The sequence below is a fragment of the Carlito syrichta genome, unplaced genomic scaffold, assembly GCF_000164805.1.
Source record: "Carlito syrichta isolate Samal-C Ts95f unplaced genomic scaffold, Tarsius_syrichta-2.0.1 Scaffold309092, whole genome shotgun sequence".
Lineage (NCBI taxonomy): Eukaryota > Metazoa > Chordata > Mammalia > Primates > Tarsiidae > Carlito > Carlito syrichta.
This window is the reverse complement of record NW_007253188.1, coordinates 210,019-224,162: the sequence shown is the minus strand read 5'-3', so window position 1 is coordinate 224,162 and position 14,144 is coordinate 210,019. Positions and strand designations below refer to the sequence as shown.

The 14,144-nt window shown below is 54.3% G+C and overlaps 1 protein-coding gene across 1 annotated transcript; it reads right to left on the bottom strand.

Annotated features, from left to right (window-relative positions):
- Positions 1–10,520: 10,520 nt before the first annotated feature.
- SDF2L1 (stromal cell derived factor 2 like 1) lies at positions 10,521–12,587 on the bottom strand. Its single transcript, XM_008066734.1, has 3 exons — positions 12,331–12,587; positions 11,750–11,946; positions 10,521–10,922 (listed from the first exon to the last, which is right to left on the bottom strand). Exons 1-3 carry the CDS (start codon positions 12,512–12,514, stop codon positions 10,641–10,643), a joined length of 663 nt encoding a protein of 220 aa, XP_008064925.1. The 5' UTR covers positions 12,515–12,587; the 3' UTR covers positions 10,521–10,640.
- Between the last annotated feature and the right edge of the window lie 1,557 nt (positions 12,588–14,144).

Genomic DNA, 14,144 nt, shown 5'->3' with positions numbered 1-14,144 from the left:
CTGCCAGTCACTGCAACCTCAACCTGCTGGGCTCAGGTAATCTCCTTCCACCTCAGCCTTCCAAGTAGCTGGAACTACAGGCACATGCCACCATACCCGGTTAATTTTTTATTTATTGTAGAGATGGGGGTCTCACCAAGTTGCCCGGGCTGGTCTTGAACCTGTGGGCTAAGGCAGTCCTCTCACCTAAGCCTCCCAAAGTGCTGGAATTACAGGCGTGAGCCACTATGCCCGGCTAAAAACTGTTTTGTTTTGTTTAACTGCCAAGCGCAGGGCCAGAGACAGGTGGGTCCTGAGCCAGGTTAACTGGGTTACTTGAGTCAGGCTCTGCCTGCAGTCTTTCACCTACCATTCCAAAACCCCATGCAAAGCTGGCGATGAGGGCTCTGGGGCTCAGGAAGGTGACCCACTTGCTCAGGATCACACACCCAGGAAGAAGCACAGCTGAAGCCAATCTCCTGACTAGCTACTCTAGCTAGGAACAACACCTTGAGACACACACACACACACACACACACACACACACACACACACACACACACACACTAGGAACACCTTGAGACACACACACACACACACACCACACCACACCAGCCTGCCCATGTCCCTATTCCTGCTCTGAATAAAACCTGGTCTAAGGAGGGCAAACCCAACCAAGAGTAGCGGAGGACCTGAGCCGGCCACTTATACCTCGGCCCAGATTTCCTGGGCTCAGACCCCCAGGGCCCAGCACTGCCTGTGATGCCAGGCCTCACTCACCCTGGGAGTAGAGGTGCACACGCTGGATGCTCCGCTTCAGCTGCTCCAGGCGCTGGTGCATCTCTAGGGCACCCATGCTGTTGCAATGGTTCAGCTCCCCCTGGACTGCACAGAAGAACTTCGCCTGCAACAATGGGGAAAGGCAGGACAGGAGGAAGCCCGATGGGTGCGATGCCTGACAGCTCCACTACCCAGGCGGGGCGGCCTCGGGTTTCCGGAGGACTCTACCCTGCAGCCCCAGCTAGGCCGACAGCGCCTCTCCCCTCGTCCCCAAATCTCAACCGTCAGAGCCCCGCCCGAGTGGTGGTGACAGCTCCACTGGTCCCCACACCCCGGCGGCCGCACCCAGAGGAAGGAGAAGGGCCCGCGCTGTTCCAGCTCTGTCTGCTTGCCCTTGCGCACCACCCTCTCCGCCAGAGCCGGGTTGCGGTCTAGGCTGCGGAAGAGGCGGCGCAGGGCGCGCTCGGTGCAGGTCGCCGCCTGCCTCTCAAAGTCCTCCTCGGAGATGAGCTGGCAGAAGGTCACGCTCTGGGGAAACTCGCTGTCGAATTCATCCAGGGCTTCCATTCGAGGACTGCTGGAGGGCCCGGGCTGCCTGGGGCGGAATGGCCGTCGGGGAGGGGCTCAGAGGGTCTAGGCGCTCCGCCCCCCACCGCCAAGGGGTCGAACTCGGGGTCACTAAGGACGGCAGGAGCCCGTCCGGGCGGGGCTGCAGGAACGTACCCGGTCACTGCCCCACGCCGCCTCACAGACGCCGGCTCTCTAGCCGACCACAGCCGCCCCGCCCGGTCCCGTCCCCCCGCCGCCAATCCGCGCCGAGGCCGGGGGCGGGGCCAAGCCAACTCGGCGGCCAACGTGACAATGCCCACGGCTCTAGGCACCCGCGCTCCGGACTTCGAAGGGGAGTACGAGGCTAAGTAGGCCGTGGCCCGTTCTGGGAGTCACCAGCACTTTGATCCGGCGGCCTAGGGGCCAGGCAGGGGACATGGTAACCTCCCAACTCTTCCAACTTTTTTTTATTTTTTTTTTAGAGACGGAGTTTCATTCTGCTTTCCAGGCGGGAGTGCCGTGATGCGATCATAGCTCACTGCAGCCTCTAACTCCTGGACTCAAGGGATCCTCCCACCTTCGCCTCCCAAAACGCTTAGGATTAGACATGAGCCACTGCTCCCGGCCTCTTCCAACTTCTTTAGTGTCCCCACCCTCGGCTGGCCTCCAGTCCACTCCCACAGGCACCCCCTCCTCATGGTCTGTGGCCTCCTGGGCCTCAAGGGTGCTTTCCTCACTCCAGCACCTCCCAAGGACTTGCCTCTGCCCCAACTCTTCTAGATAAGATTTCTCATCCTCTTTCTTCCCTCCCTTCCTCTCCAGCCGCTTCCCCACCCCTGTCCTCTCTCCCTTTCACAACCATTTCTTTGCTGTACGCTTGCTGTTACTGACTTCACCTGCATCTCCAGCCCCTTGATGTGCATCTGAAAGTCCCATTGTCACCATGTCAGGGACGGTCTTGGTCCTGATTAGAAATGAGTTAACAAACCTAAACCTTGGCCGGGCTCGGTGGCTCAGCCTGTAATCCCGCGCTTTGGGAGGCTGAGGTGAGTGGATTGCCTGAGCCTGCGGGTTCGAGACCCGCCTGGGCAACTTGGCGAGACCTCATCTCCACAATAAATCAAAAACCAGCCAGGCGTGGTAGCGCGCGCCTGTAATTCCGGCTACTCGGAAGGCTGAGGCGGAAAGATCGCTGGAGCCTAGCGGATCGAGGCTGCGGTGGGCGGGAGCGGCCACTGTACTCCAGTCTGGGCATCGGAGTGAAACTCCAACTCAAAAAAAACAAAAACAAAAGAAAACAAACCTTAACCTGCATTGAAAGCTCAGACCTCACTTGGGCTCTAAACTCATATCCAAATATCCCCTGGGAACAATTCTTGGCCATCTGACACTGAACACATCCAGATTCACATATAGCTTCTTCCCCCTGAAAGGTATGTTTCCCTCCCCTCTCCTACTTGGTCAGCAGGTGAACCCATCATCCACCCCAGTCACTAATGTGAGGGTGCACCTTGAACTGCTTCCTCCCTGTGCCCTCCACACACACACACACACACACACACACACACACACACCCATCAGCCCTGAGATTCATGATGTGTGCCTGAGAAGTCTAACCAGAGTTTTCACCTCCTATGAGGTCAAACCACCAGACCTCTAGACCCAGCCTTTCTCAACACAGGAGGTGGCATTCATTTTCTCCAGCTCAGAGGTCGTACAGCAAGGTGGGAGCAACCAAGGAGGAACAAGTTCTGTTCTGTGCACATTGCCTAGGGGTACAAACAGAGACTCAGTAAAGAACACCTGGATTCAAGTTTTCATTCTGCCTCCTGCCCCCTGTGTGACATACAAAATTAATCTGTAACCTGGCACAGTGGCTTATGCCTGTAATCCCAGCACTTTGAGAGCTAGAGATGAGAAAATTGCCTGACTCCAGGGTTGGAGACCTGCCTGGGCAACTTGGTGAGACCTCGTCTCTACAATAAATCAAAAAATAGCTGGGTGTGGTGGTTCATGCCTGTAGTTTCAGCTACTCGGAAGGCTGAGGCAGAAGGATCACCTGAGCCCAGCAGGTCAAGGCTGTGATGGCTGTGAGCATACCACTGCATTCCAGCCTGGGCAACAGAGTAAGACTGACTCAAAACAAAATAACAAAATAAAACTCTACTTTAAACACTATAGTATGCACCTTTTTTCAAACAGGACATCCTCTGAGGGCCAAACAGATCTCTAATTACCCTCCCATCATTATGCTAATGACCATGCTTCACACTATATGTTCACTTGTATTTTTTTTTTTAGTTGGACTCTCACTCTGTTGCCCATGCTGGCTTTGGCCTCCTCCTCTCCCTCTCTCTCTCCAATTTACTCTCTAAATAAACTATATTTTCTAATATAACTTCTGTGCAATTCTTTGCATCTTTCATGTGGCATCAAATCGCACACCAGACACCCACACCCCCAGCAGGCCTGACCTAACATTCTGGAGGCCCTGCTGGGAGTGTGATGCTAACATTTTTTGGAGGTTTTACCAAGATTTGCCACACTTGCCTCTGAGTGCTGGCCCCCTTTCCAATCTGTGAAAGGTGAATAATAAACTTTACTTCCTTCTACTTCAAAAAAAAAAAGCATACTGGGCCCCTCCTCTGTGCCAGGCAGTGCCAAGAGAGATAAAAAAAACGACAATAGTCTCTGCCGTTGAGGGTCCCCAGTCTAATGGAGACTTCTGCCACAGGAAGAAAATTTTGATCTAGCAGACTCTGCTGGAGGAATATTCAGTTCTGTAGAGCTCAAGAAAGGCTACCCCTTCCCTGAGTTCACAAGCCTGCCCCCAGCAAGAGCAGGAGACAGCTTCATGATGGTTTCCAGTCAGCGGGTATAGAATTTACACAGGAATAAGAAGTGGCCATATCTAACCATGGCCCCTGGAGCCCAGGGGAAGCGAAGGTGTGCCTGAGTCAGATGACCCTGGGATTAAGGAACCCCAAGCGGTCAGGACGAGGAGGCAAAAGAGCATGTGTCATTGCCCCTCACACCACCCCTATGGGTACCAGGGCTTCTACCCCCAGAGTGGGGACTAAACTGTGTCCCAATGTGCCCAGTCAGGTGTGAAGGGTACTCCTAAAAGCACATCAGGAGACTTGGGCTTCCTCTCAAGGAGACAGGCTTGAATGACAGGCTGTGTGTCACTGGTCACACAGAAACTTTTTGCATTTTGTCAGGTCCTGATGGTGGAAGTGGCTCTGAAAGCATGCCTTGGGTCAGGCTCTGTGGAAGTTCAGCTCCAATCCTCCTATTCCAGTTGGGAGGGTAGGCGTGCCAGATACATCACAGTCCCTCCTGTAGGCTCAGGGCATACCTCTCTGTAAGAGAACAAGCTGGCATGGTTGGTGGGCATTACCTGTAGGCTTCACCCCAAGTCCACCCATCCATCCCAGATAGCGCCGCTCCTGCTAAGCCTATAGGTAATAAAAGGCCTGATATAAAGGTTGCCTCCTAGAAGGTCTTCCTTACCACCCCTCCCCAATTCCCACCCAGAAAAACATTCTTTCTACAATCTGGCCCTCTTCAAGCCTTCAGGGAAGTCTGGATCCAAGTCAGGCCTGGAAAGACTCTCCATGTATTTCTCTACAAGGCCCTGGCCAGGCCTCGAGTCCCCAGTCTTACCCCAGGGAGCCAATGTGAAAAGACCTTCAAACTATAGTTTTTCTGAATCTGGCGTTTCTGTCCTAGCACCTGTCCAGTCATGATCAGGGTAGAAAATTTAGGGGATGATACCCCAGAACCCCAACAGTCCAGCTCTGCATCTGTGCCTAACCAGTCCAAGCACTTACTCTCTGTGCACCTCAACTTTCTCAGCTGGGAAGTGGAGTGAGGCAGCAAACCCCTTCCCCCTGCAAGAACTGTGAGTGATAGGCTGGACCTGACCAATGCCCTTTCATCATTGCACTGCTTCCCAGCGGCCCACAGTAGTGCAACAGGGAAAGAGTGTCGGGCAGGCCTACCAGTGCCTCCATGGTGTTCGGTGGGATCTGAGACCCGGAATGCAGGCCAGCAGGGGCGGGGCCTCTGCCTGGGGGAAGGGTGCCCTCTGACCCTAGAGGCCCAGGCCTGGCTAGACTCTCAAGTTTCCATGGAGAAGAGAGTGAACTGGGAAGGGGGGAGGGGAGAGCTTGCAGGCCCAAGGGGCCCAGTCTAGGGAGTGGAAGATGAAGGTTGTGGGGGAGGGAGGTTCCCAAGGCAGGTCCCAGATGCTTTGACAATATCATTGCACTGCTTCTCAGAGCACAGTAGTGCAACCTAGTCAGAGCACCTGCGGCCAGCAGGGGGTACCCCATCGCCCCCAATACAGCAGGTTAGGAAGTTCAATTATAGGTGAGGCAAGAGTCCCTGTTAAGTACTTTGGGGCAAGGAAAGGGATAGCAGCCGAACTGCCATCCGCAGGTTCCTTAGAACCCCTGGGCACCCAGGCCTTCTCTAGCACGCCGGGATTGCGGTGGAGGAGAAGCCCCAGACTGGGAGGTAATTCCAATCCTGTTGCGGGAGCTGACTGGCCAGACAGGGGAGAGGACGCGCACACAAAGGAGAGTGATCCGCGCTCAGCGGCCGTCTTGAGTCCGTTAGCACCCAGACGGGGTGGGCGTCCTCACTTGGCCCACAGCTCCGAGCGAAGAAAGGTGACCCCACCTTGGGACAACGCACGGCCCTCCTGGCTCGGAATCTTTTCCCATCCCAGGCCCTTGCTCCTCACATGAGACCCGGGTTCTGTTATAACAGGTTCTTCTACCTGGAAGCCCAAGGAGGAAGCAAAGAAATAGGGGATTCTCGCCCTTCTGGAGTTCCTAACTCAGAAGAGGCCCTTCGGGTCCCTGCAAGTGCCCCCCACACGTCCCACCAGGTAGGATCGTCCTGCCCACGCCCCCCACCTCAAACGCCGCTACTCACGCAAACACCCTTTCCACTCAAACGCCGCTACTCACGCAACTCCCCTTTCCGAGGGGAGGGTCCTAGGCGTCGTCCATCCCCGTGGTCCCTACTCGGACGACCCCGCACCTCGTGGCGCTCTCTCGCCCGCCGTCTCCATCTTTAACCCGCTGACAGTCGGAGGGGCCGGGCCCCGGTTCCTTTGCATATCGCCACTCTCATTGGCCAGAGCCGACGCGGGGCTTCGCCTCCCGCGCGCCTATTGGCTGAGACACGAGCGATTTCAAAATAGCCTCCGGACTCCGATTGGTCCGACGCAGGCAAGTCTCGGTTCCGTGGTTTTAACAATGAGTTGTACAAACACTTTCTCCCCATTCATAACTTATCAAAAGGAACTTTGCCCGCCTTTTCTCAGCTCCAAACTCTGCGCGTTTTCTAGCGGCATCCGTGAGAGCGCTTGGGAGCCCGGTGGGGGGCGCCAGGCGAGCGACTAAGCACACCAGGGAGGAAGCTGCGCCCCTCGGGAAATTCCTTAGAACTCCCTGCCAAGCTTGCTGTTGCACGCGGCTGCAGGTTGCTTTGTTTTGCGTGCTAAGATTGCTCTTTGCTTCTCCCTAGATGGGATATTCAGGCGCAGTGGGCTTCCAAGCTGGGGTAGCTCCCTTCCCCTCTCAACCCCACCGCAGTGCTCAGCATGACCCGAGTGGGGCTTGCTTGAAACCTTCCGGGTAGGGCTTGGCTGCAAAGGCCTGGCACTCGGTCCGTGGAGCCCTGTGGATGTGTGGGAGGTGCCAAGAAGAGGATATTATCTTGGGTTCCGGCATGATTGTGATCCATTCTGAGAATAAGTGTTCATTAAGCGGCTTCCCCAGGCTAATAACCGGGAAGCATATTATTCCCCGGCCTTCAAACAGCTAGCTCGTGGGGCGGTTGGGGAGTGGGGAGAGTTTCATGTGGGCAACTGTGCATGTGGGCAACTGTGCATCTGCATCCCTTCCTCTTTAATTATCCATCCAACGGTTGAGAGCAAATATTTTTGAGGCAGGCAGAGCTGGTTTTGAATCTTTATGAACTTCTTGTTGCCATCTCTACAAAACTGAGATAATTGAACCTGCTTCATGAGGTTGTTGTCAGGAGTAAATGAGATGCTGTATAAATTGTTGGCCCAGGACCTGGCATTTAGTAAGTGTTCAATAAAAGTGAGTGTTACTGCTGCTGTTTTTATTTTTGGTCTTGTTCTGCATTCGGCCTATAGTTGTCTTACTTGCTCCTACAGCCTGTGATTTGGTTGTAAAGGGATTCCCAAGTATTGTGCACTGTTGGGTTCTGCTCTTAGTCAACATTCCTCACCTCACTGCATACCTGTGTGTGAGGGTAGGGAGGTGACAGACACAGGCAGGAGTGGGCTCTTACAGCCCACAGGGGTTGGAGATGGACCAGAGTGCCCCTGTGGATTTGCAGGGTGTAGTCCAGTATAGCCTCACCTCTATCCCCTTGGCACTCACCTCTACAGAAAGGATCTTCATGGCCAGCTCTGGAGACTCGGCCTGGGGACCGTATTCTGGTTGCAGGGGTTCCTTACCCAATGTGCAGGGCAAGTGGAAAGTGTTAGATTAATCCCCCCAGCCACTCAGCAGCCCTCAACCCATGAAAGAAGCTACTTTGGTGGTAAGTAGCCCTCTTCCTTGCCCTTTGGGTGGGATAAGTGTGATGTACCTTCTGAACTGGGTCCCAGAGACTCACTGGCCCCCTTCACTGGCTTCTTTCTCTTCCCCTCTCTCAGCCCTACTCCTCTGTGCTGGTGTTTCCTGGGATCACCTCCAACAACCTACTTCCATTCAAATCCTCTCAGGTCAGGTGAGGGATGGGAGAGGAGTATAGACTTCTAGATGATGTTCAAGAAGTTTGACAATGGAGGAGACCACGCTCAGTGGCTCACCCTGTAATCCCAGAACTTTGGGAGGCGGAGTTGAGAGGATTGCCTGAGTCCAGGGGTTCAAGACCAGTCTGGGCATCTTGGCGAGACCTCAACTCTACAATAAATCAAAAAATGTGCCAGGCATGATGGCATGCCATGATTCCAGCTACTTGGAATGCTGAAGCAGAAGGATCTCCTGAGCCCAGCAGGTCAAGGCTGCAGTGGCCATGAGTGTGCCACTGTGCTCCAGCCTGGGCAACAGAGTGAGACTCCAACTCAAAAAAACAAAAACAAACAAACAAGGCAATGGAGGCCAGGCGCACTGGCTCAAGCCTGTAATCCCAGCACTTTGGGAGGCAGAGGTGATTAGATTGCCTGAGCCCAGGGGTTCAAGACCAGCCTGGGGAACTTGGCAAGACCTCATCTATATAATTTTTTTTTTAATTGGAGTCTCACTCTGTCACCCAGACTGGAGTGCAGTGGCATGCGCTTGGCCACCACAGCTTCAACCTGCTGGGCTCCAGCGATCCTTCCACCTTAGCCTTCCAAGTAGCTGGAACTATAGGCCTGCACTACCATGCCTGGCTAATTTTTTGATTTATTGTAGAGAGGAGGTCTTACCAAGTTGCCCAGGTGGGTCTGGTGAACCCACAGGCTCAGGCAATCTACTCACCTCAGCCTCCCAAAGCGCGGGATTACAGGCTGAGCCACCAAGCCCGACTTCTACAATAAATTTTTAAAAGTAGTTGGGCATGGTGGCACACACCTGTGGTTCCAGCTACTTAGAAGGCTGAGGCAGAAGGATCACCTGAGCCCAGCAGGTTGAGGCTGTAGTGGCTGTGAGCATGCCATTGCACTCTAGCCTGGGTGACAGCGTGAGACTCCTACTAAAAAAAAAAAAAAAAAAAAAAGACAATACAGTACAGGTACCAGGAGAGGCTTCATGGGGGAGGGAAGGGGAGTAATGCATCCAGAGCCTACACATGACCCACCTCCCCTCAGAATTGGCTGAAACTTTTCTCCCACCACCACACCTCTGTCCTTTAATAATCAAATGATTTCTCACATGAAAGGCGCTCTGCCCACATGCCAAGCCCCTTCTAGCCAGCTGCCACCATAGCCTCACCTTGGGCTCTTTTGTTCTCTTTCAGGGAAGTAGCACCATTAACCCCAGTAGGTCCCTTAAACCCCTTCTGTCCTAAGCAGCCCTACCCCAGCAGAGTTAGCAAGTCCAGGAAGCCTGTAATCTTAGCCATCACCTCGAGAGCCCACCCACACACCAGCAAAGTTAACTTATTTTCCTTTATTATGCCCCTATTTCCTCGTCTAGTCTTTATGTTGCAATACTCTGCCTGCCCGAATTATGCCTCCTTTTCCAAGAATTCTTCTCAGATCTCTTCAGGTAGCAGTTTTTTGTGACTGTCATCCCTTAAGATATCTTTTGAAGTTCTGTTATTTCTTTGGGACCTTGGAAGGTGATGGTAGGGGCCTGAGATACCACACACCTGGACAGTCTGGGGTTGGTAGATGCCATTTGCACCAAGAGTGAGGGAATGTGACGCGAATTTCTAGTAAATGGGCAGAGTGCTCACTTGGCTCTAGGTGAAAGACAGGTGTCAAGACTGCCACGACTGACAGGAAAGTAGGGTCCTCACATCCAGGGATGAGGGAGCTGGAAAGCTTGTACCACGTCCAAGCAGGCAGGGAGTAGGGCTCCTATTCATCCTATAATAGGGTCTAGCTCTATCCCCTAACAGGAAGGTTCACAAAGCTCAGTGGCTGGGCAAGTGGGGTCACTTATCGTCAGACCACCTCAGGTAGATAGGAGGACTGTGATTACCCAGGGCAGTACTGGAGCACATAGAAGAGCATCAAAAAGGTTTGGGTTGCCTGAGTCCATGGGTTCGAGACCAGCCCGGGCAACTTAATGAGACCTCATCTCTACAATAAATTCAAAGTTAGCTGGGCATGGTAGCATGCGCCTGTAGTTCTAGCTACTTGGAAGACTGAAGTGGAAGGCTTGCCAGAGCCCAGGAGGTCCACACTGGGGTGGCCGTGAGTGTGCCACTCCACTCCAGCCTAGGCAACACAGTGTGACTCCAACTCAAAAAAAAAAAAAAAAAAGTTTAGGCATGGTGGTGTGCCCACCTATTTGGGAAACTGAGATAGGAGGATCACTTGAGCCCAGGAGTTGAAGTCCAGCCTGGGCAACATAGCAAGACCCCATCTCAAAATAACAATGATAATAATAAAGGTTCAGCAGGCAGGATGAGCTAGAGACAGAGGTTTTTGCACTGAGGGAAAGATGATAAACTGGGTCTGAGATGGCTGACACTTTCTGGTCACCCCCCAGGCTCACAGTGAAACATAATCACAAACCAACATTTTTTAATCATTAAGGCACTTAAGGACTCCTATAAACCCAAAGTCTCCGCCAACAGTAACCCTGCAGACACCTCACCTGCCACCCTCCAACCACCCATCCACATACTCAGAGTTCGTCATGACCAGCAGAGGACTCCACACTGGGCTTGATGAAGATGCCTTCCATGGCCTTCCATGTATTGTGTGTGTTGGCACTGGGCATGCCATGTACCTCGTGCTGCCCACGAATGGGGCTCCCGTACTGCTCGCCTGTGACTGACAGGAACACAGAGGTGCCCACGTGCTGGAAGCGGACAGTGGCCTCACGCTCCCAGTGCTGTCCAGAGCAGCGCACCGTCCACAGGTCCAGGTCATCACCTTCGCCGTCTTCCCCAAAGGCACTCACCTCCTATAGGTGCAGAGGGTGGAGGTAACAATAGTTGGCACAGAGTCCTCTGTGGCTGCTTGCTTGGCAGCAGCAGTCATACCCAGTGCACTGGGCCTCTGGTCCTTTCCCTTAGCTTCAGCTCCCATAGGTACAAAATGGGACACCACAACTTCCCCTCTCCCCAGTCCCCTCCCCAACACAGGCTCTTCAGAACATGCATATCCACTGCATCTGTCTGTGCAGTGAGGACTGGTCCCCACCAAATGAAGGCCTGCTCCTCCATATTCACCCAGTCCTAATCCCTCTGACTCACCTTCAGCCTAAAGTTCAACCCCTCAGGCTAACAGTCAAGGTCTCTATCTATCTCATACTTTTTCTTCCACCAACTCCCCAAAAGCACTCTTGGTAGCATCCCAACCCACTGGGATGCCTTGGCACAAGCTCTTCTGTAGGCCTGGAAAGCCCCTCATTTCCCTTCTGTGACCAGGAGGACTCCTACTCATCCTTCCAGACCCAGCCTGAGTTCTTCCTCCCCTACAGAGTTTCCTCATCCCCATCCTCAAGACTGTGTGGATCCCCCTCCTGAATTCCACTTGACCCCAGAAGGGGGCAATCCACGAGGATCTCTTCCCTGTCAGCCTCCCTGCTGGACTGGAAGCAAGTGGGGGCAGGATCCTGGCAGAGTTACCTCTGTGAGCAAACAGGGGGTGCCCAGTAAACACTTCTGAATTGAATTTCCATTTCACAGAAGCAACTGAGGCTCAGTCTCAGCTTGGAACCCGAGGCTCCGACCCTGGCTCCTCACACGCGCCAGAAGCTTCCCCTGAGGTCTCAGGGAGGGGGCTCACCTGGTTGTTGGACAACGGCGACGGGAAGTGATGCGTGTGCAGGTTCTTGCCGGTGAACACGTGCGTGAGCCTCACCGCCTGCCCGCAGCGCACGGGGGACCCGCGCGGGCACTCCCCCTCTGAGCTGCCGCGAATCCGCCAGTAGCTATTGGCGTCGTCCGACGCTTCCACGCCGGTCACCGACTGTTGGCCACTACCTGAGGAGTGACACCCGGCCCACCCCAGGGTAACTGTCAGTGGCGGAACTCTCGACCCTCGCCCAGACACACACTATCAAACGTCCCCCACGACCCCAACTCTGGGACCCAAACGGCTGACCCCCAGCCCCCGGCTCTGGCCCCCGGGTGACCCTCTCCCAAGTCCTTCAGCTCGCAGGTCCCCGACGACACTCTCCGCTCTCAATATCCATATGACACCCTCAAAGCCTCGGTCCTGCCCCTCTCGGCCTCCTAGATTCTAGATCCGCCCCTCTCCCGGCTCCCAGCTGGTTCACAGACCCCACGACCACCCCGCCTGCAAACTCCCAGCCTCCAGTCCCAAGGCCCAGCTCCCGGCGACCCCCCATCTGCGGCCTCGCGCACCGGATCCGTATTTGATGTCGTGAGAGTGCAGCCGCACTCTGTGGTGTGTGTTGAACAGCTTCAGCACCGACCCGCAGGTCACGAGCCCCGCGCCGGTCTTGGCAGCGCCACCACCCAGTACCAAAAAAGCCAGCAGCCCCAGCAGCGCCGGTCCGGCAGCCCCGCCGCGGCCCGCGCTCCACATCGCCCCGGCCCGGCTCCAGCCGCTGGGGCCTGGGACCGCTTCCGTCCCCGCCGCGGACCAATCCAACTCTGACAGCGCCGTTCGCGCCAGCCAATCGCCGATCCGCGCGGCGCCCTACCTGCACGGCCATTGGATCGGCGTATAAGGGACCCACCCCCAGCTTTCCAGAGCGGCAGCTGGGCGGGGACTGGAGACACGAGGAGGGCTTTGATTGGTCCACACTTCCGATGATTCGCCAATGAATGTCAAGGAAAGGGCAGCGGAGAAGCTAAGCCCAGGAGAACGGTGGGGGAGCACGTCTTCACGACGCCCCTTGATCTAGGAACCCTGGGCTCTCAATCATGGGTCTCTACCCCGGACCCTGGGCCAGCAGCTGCCGGGTCTTGAGTTTACTGGATCACTAGATTTTGTGGTCACAAAGTGACAGATCCCAGAATCACTGAATCACCCGGTCCTCCAGGCCCTGGATCCCAGAATTAACTAAATCCCCGGTCATTCGGTCATAGGCCCCTCTCTGACACTGAGTCATCTCAGTCCCTAGACCCTGGGGTTTCTGAATTCCCCCTGGCTGCGCAGACTTTGACTCCTTCCATAGCTGAATCTCATGGTCACCGGGTAATTGGGCGGCAGAGGGCAGTAGGGAGCTGTGGTGTTGAGGATCATGGCAGGTTATCACCAGAAAGCCTCAAATCTGTCCTAGAAAACCAGAGCTCAGGGAGAACCAGGGACTATGGGAACAAAACTTGGGTGAATTTTTGTCCCAAGTTTCCTGGTCATGAGTAGGTCTCCCTCTGACTGCCTTATCAGAGTGTTGTCAGCTCACTGTTGGAGGAAAACGTACACCGTATTCATTCGTGCAACGTTCTTACACTGACTTCACTCCAGGCCATGAGGGGTCACAGAGGTACTGACTCTGGGCGACATTATCCAAGAGGCTGACTAAGTATGTACTTGAAGCACTAGCAAAGCAGGGAGAAAAGTTCATATTTAATGAAATCACCCAGGATTTTGCTTTCAGAAACCCAGAGTAAAACCATTTTATTGATTTACTGATTGATTTCTTTTTAAAGCAGGATTTATTGAGAGGACAGAAAAGCTCCCACAGTGGGAGGGGACCCAAAGGGGTTGCCCGTAAAGCCATTTTAATTACAACGATTAATATGTTACTTTGCAGTTTTCTTTTCTTTTCTTTTCTTTTTTTTTGAGTAGAAGTCTCACTCTGTCACCCAGGCCGGAGGGCAGTGGCATGCTCCTGGCCACCACAGCCTCGACTTGCTGGGCTCAGGCGATCCTTCCACCTCAGCCTTCCAAGTAGGTGGAACTATAGGCACACACCACCATACCCAACTAAATTTTTTATTTATTGTAGAGATGAGGTCTCACCAAGTTGCCCAGGCTGGTTGCGAACCCATGGGCTCAGGCAATCCTCTCACCACGGCCTCCCAAAGTGCTGGGAGTATAGGCACGAGCCACCACGCCAAGCCTTGCAGTTTTCATTTTTAATGTTTTTTTTTTATTTTTTTTATTTTTTGAGTTGGAGTCTCACTCAGTCTCCCAGACTGGAGTGCAGTGGCCGCTCCCGGCCACCGCAGCCTCGACCTGCTGGGCTCCGGTGATCCTTCCACCTCAG